Below are 3,915 nucleotides of genomic sequence, written 5' to 3' on the forward strand. Positions count from 1 at the left end.
AGCCTTAACAAGCCGTCAAAGTACATCCTCCAGCCTTCAGCTGCCTCAGGGTTCTCTAGAACCTAGTGCTCGATCCACTCTGATATGAAATCCATTAGGGCTTGAGTCTTGATCGCGGTGCGAGTTTAGAATTCTATGTCGTGAGCTTCGAGTTCACATGCCCACTTGGCCATTCTTCCAACTGCTTCTTTGTTGGGGAGTATATCTCCTATTGGGAATCCCGTGACTACTATGAGTTTGTGGTTGTCAAAGTAGTGCCGGAGTTTCTGAGCAGTTAGAAATATTGTGTATAATAGCTTCTGAACTTGAGGATACCATATCTTTGTGGGAACTAGGACTTCACTGATGAAGTAGACAGAATGTTGTACAGGATATGCACGCCCTTCCTCTGCCCGCTCGACTACCAATGCATTGCTTACCACGTGAGTCGTGTAGGAGATATATAACAGCAGGTCTTCAGTTGGCTGGCTGGCTATATCCCGGTACGGCGGCTTGAGTACCGGTGGTGTGGTCAGGAATTTCTTTAGTGCTTCCAGGGCTTCTTGAGCTTCAGCAGTCCATTGGAATTTGTCTACCTTCTTGAGTAGCTTACAGAACGACATCCCTCCTTCACCGAGCCTTGAGATGAAACGACTTAACACTGCCATGCACCCAGTGAGCCTCTATACTTTTTTCTGTGATCGTGGTGGTTCCATCCTCATTATGGCTTCAATTTTTTCTGGGTTGGCCTTGATTCCTCGATGGCTGACGATGAAGCCAAGTAGCTTTCTGGCTGGTACTCCGAACACACATTTCTTTGGATTCAATTTCCAGTGGTAGCGCCTTAAGCTGTTGAAATCTTGCTGTAAATCTTCGATGAAGTTCTCTGAGTTTTTGTTTTGATTACCACATCATCGACATAAGCTTGTACACGCTTGCCCCAGTGGTTGGCTAAGCATGTTTGGATAGCCCTCTGATAAGTTGCTCCAGCGTTTTTGAGGCCAAACGACATGGAGGTATAGCAGAAGGCCCCGAAAGGCATGATGAATGCAGTCTTTTCATCTTCTTTCTTTGCTAAACTGATTTGGTGATATCCAGAGTAGCAATCTATGAAGGAGAGCATAGAGCAGCCAGCGGTTGAGTCGACTACCTGATCTATTCTAGGGAGTTCGAAGGGATCCTTCAGGCAGTGTTTGTTGAGATCGGTATAGTCGACGCACATGCGCCAATCAACTATATTCTTTTTTAGTACAAGAACATGATTCGCTAGCCACTCAGGGCGTCATACTTCCCTAATGAAACCTGCAGATACCAGGCGAGCTAATTCCACCCGTATAGCCTCTCTTTTGTCAGGCGTGAAACGACGTAGCTTCTGCCGGATCGACCTCGCTTGAAGGTACACTTTGAGTTTGTGCTCGGTCAGCTCTCTCGGGACTACCGGCATGTCCGCGGGTTGCCATGTAAACATGTCACGGTTGTCTTGCAAGAACTGGACAAGCGCGCTTTCCTATTTGTCGTCGAGGCTGGAACTTATGACTGTGGTCTTGCGTTCATCAGAGAATCCGAGGTTGATTCTTTTAGTTTCTTCAGTCGGTTGCATAGAGGTTGCGGTCGGTGCTTCATTCGAAGGGATTGTAAAACCTTCTTCCGTCGGTTTGTCATTAATCTGTGCAGGAAGGGCTACCAAGGGCCCGACGGTGAGAGCCGTCTGTATGGCACCCCGGAAGCATTCGGCGGCGCCTTGGAAATCAACGCACAAAGTGATGATCCGTAACTCCCTAAAACATTGGCTTAGAAACTAGGAAGGTCTTCAAAAGAATTTTTAATTTTAAATACTTTTAATAAGATTTTATTAGGTTTAAAATATATTCTCTTAAAATAAACAAACATCATTTTTATCCAATTATTTAAAGCTACAATCAGGTCTTGAAAACGAAATTTGAATATAAAATTAACTAGAATCCTCAATTATTCATATGGGTGAATTATTTTTCATGAATCATATATTAGTTTTACCCAAAGGGATGGAATAATTAAAAATAAAATAATACTTTGCATCATGTCGGATCTTTTGACTGCGCATATAGTGATTGGAGAGCCTAACACAAATTTGAATTTGGATTGAATTTGGAAAGTAGAGATTCAAATAGAAAAGGAATTTAGAAAAGAAAATAAAGGAAATAGAAAAAACAATAGGAGCCGACCATCCAGCCCATTCTTCTTCTCCCGTCAACACACATCCACCTGTTTTATTTTATTTTTTTCCTTTGTTTATTTTCTTGCTGAGAACTTGCGCCATGCTGATGCAACGCTGGTAGGAGCTGAATAAAAAAATAACGATGACGTATGGGACCCTGGTGTCGGCCACCACACAGCCGCAACCCGTTTCTCTCCTGGGCCGCTCTGCTTATCTCAAGCGCGTGCAGTGTATCGCTGGGCCCCGGTCTCGTGAAGCATCTCTCAGCTCAAGCCGTTGCAAATCATGCGAATCTCACAGCAAATCCCTGGTTGTTGCAACAACCTCGGCGGACATCATCCTACAAATACCAGAGCTGCATCCCTATCTCCCCTCATCCATCTCGTTCAAACACCTCTGGGACCGTGAGAACCACCAGGGAGGTCCTGCTGTTGCGTGCATGCCGAGCAAGCAGCGCGCAAAGAGAAGAACCATCGCTCTGGGCGGCTGCTGCGATGCCGGCATGGCAGTGGCGTGTGTGCAGCTGCCCCTGTGCGGTGGAGGGGAATCTGCATGAGCACTGTCAGCCGGGAGCCGCCAGCATGCATCTGGGCGTTCGGAGCTCTTGCTTTCTCGTCGGAATCGGGCAGTACAAGTGTCGCGCATGGCCGCAGATATATAGCCCTGCACGGCGCAATTGGTGGTAAGTAGCTCCCTATCGTACCCGCCATATCCTTCGTTTTGTTTGTGCATCGCTGTTCTTGGACTCCTTCATCATTGGTAAATGGGGCGAGGCACCGCCGCTCCCGATGGTGAACAAGGCCGTCCGGGTATAGACGAAAGAGAAGTAGGGTGAGACGCCTCGACCCTTGGATGGAAAATTGAGGTCTTGAATTAGATTACGTTATACTGCTTTGATCCATCTGATCATGGACGTCGAGATCCAATTCAATGGACCTGATGAGATCACGTGTTATTAAATGCTGACCATGCATCTAAGATCCGGTGGTCTCTATTCTGTACCGATTCGATTTAAGATTGATCTAATTGTTGGGGCGAAGGCAAAATACGCCACCCTTCGCTCGAAGTCTTCGCTGCAGCTGCTGGTCCGACAGACAAAACAGGCAGGGACACCCTTCGCTTGATCGGCACCAGACGAAGACCGGCGACGAAGTCATCCCACAGTGCGGCCTCGTCCAGCTCAGAGGCCCACGTGCGATCCGGCCCATTGTAACGGGCCCTGCGTGGCCGCCGCGCGTTACGGGCCTAATTTGTAAAGGCATCTCTGTAATTACAGTCTGTAACCCCCGCTTTATGGGAATATTCTGGGGATAACCTAGTTAGCTGAGGGCACATGCGTCCTTAGCACAAGGCGTTGGGCGCTCAGGTACCTATAAATACCCCTGCACAGTGCCCGTGGGAGGCCAGATTAACAGAGCTATTGCCTTCTAGCGCGTAACCCTGTTGTCATCACTGTTCACTCTTGTTGGCCTCCTTGCGATTGAGAGCAAGATCCAACATTTGGCGTCCACCGTTCGTGCTACGAGAAAACCACCCGCGATGGCACCCAAGAGAGCTAACCCGAAGGCTGACGAGGCTACGAAGGCAGCACTGCTCGCCGCAAGAAAGGGCAAGGCCCTCGCCCTCACCCAATCCACCCACCAAGAGGCCACTGAAGACAATGTTCCCCGCACCTGCGAAGACGACACTTTCCGCACCTGCGGCCCTGAAGGACAATCGCAGCCACCCCCAGGCTTCGC

General features: G+C 48.4%; 1 protein-coding gene across 1 annotated transcript; it reads left to right on the top strand.

Annotated features, from left to right (window-relative positions):
- Nucleotides 1–2,424: 2,424 nt before the first annotated feature.
- LOC103638507 (uncharacterized) lies at nt 2,425–3,611 on the top strand. The gene is made up of 2 exons (XM_008661405.2): nt 2,425–2,858; nt 3,217–3,611. Exons 1-2 carry the CDS (start codon nt 2,671–2,673, stop codon nt 3,488–3,490), a joined length of 462 nt encoding a protein of 153 aa, XP_008659627.1. The 5' UTR covers nt 2,425–2,670; the 3' UTR covers nt 3,491–3,611.
- The last annotated feature ends 304 nt before the right edge of the window (nt 3,612–3,915 follow it).

Source organism: Zea mays, chromosome 9 (genome assembly GCF_902167145.1).
Source record: "Zea mays cultivar B73 chromosome 9, Zm-B73-REFERENCE-NAM-5.0, whole genome shotgun sequence".
NCBI classification, from domain to species: Eukaryota; Viridiplantae; Streptophyta; class Magnoliopsida; order Poales; family Poaceae; genus Zea; species Zea mays.

Bases quoted from the DNA above. Each gene is read 5' to 3' on its own strand.
- LOC103638507 (XM_008661405.2), top strand. From the start codon at position 2,671: ATGCCGGCATGGCAGTGGCGTGTGTGCAGCTGCCCCTGTGCGGTGGAG. The intron at 2,859-3,216 runs GTAAGTAGCTCC...GTTGGGGCGAAG, and splicing joins CCTGCACGGCGCAATTGGTG to GCAAAATACGCCACCCTTCG.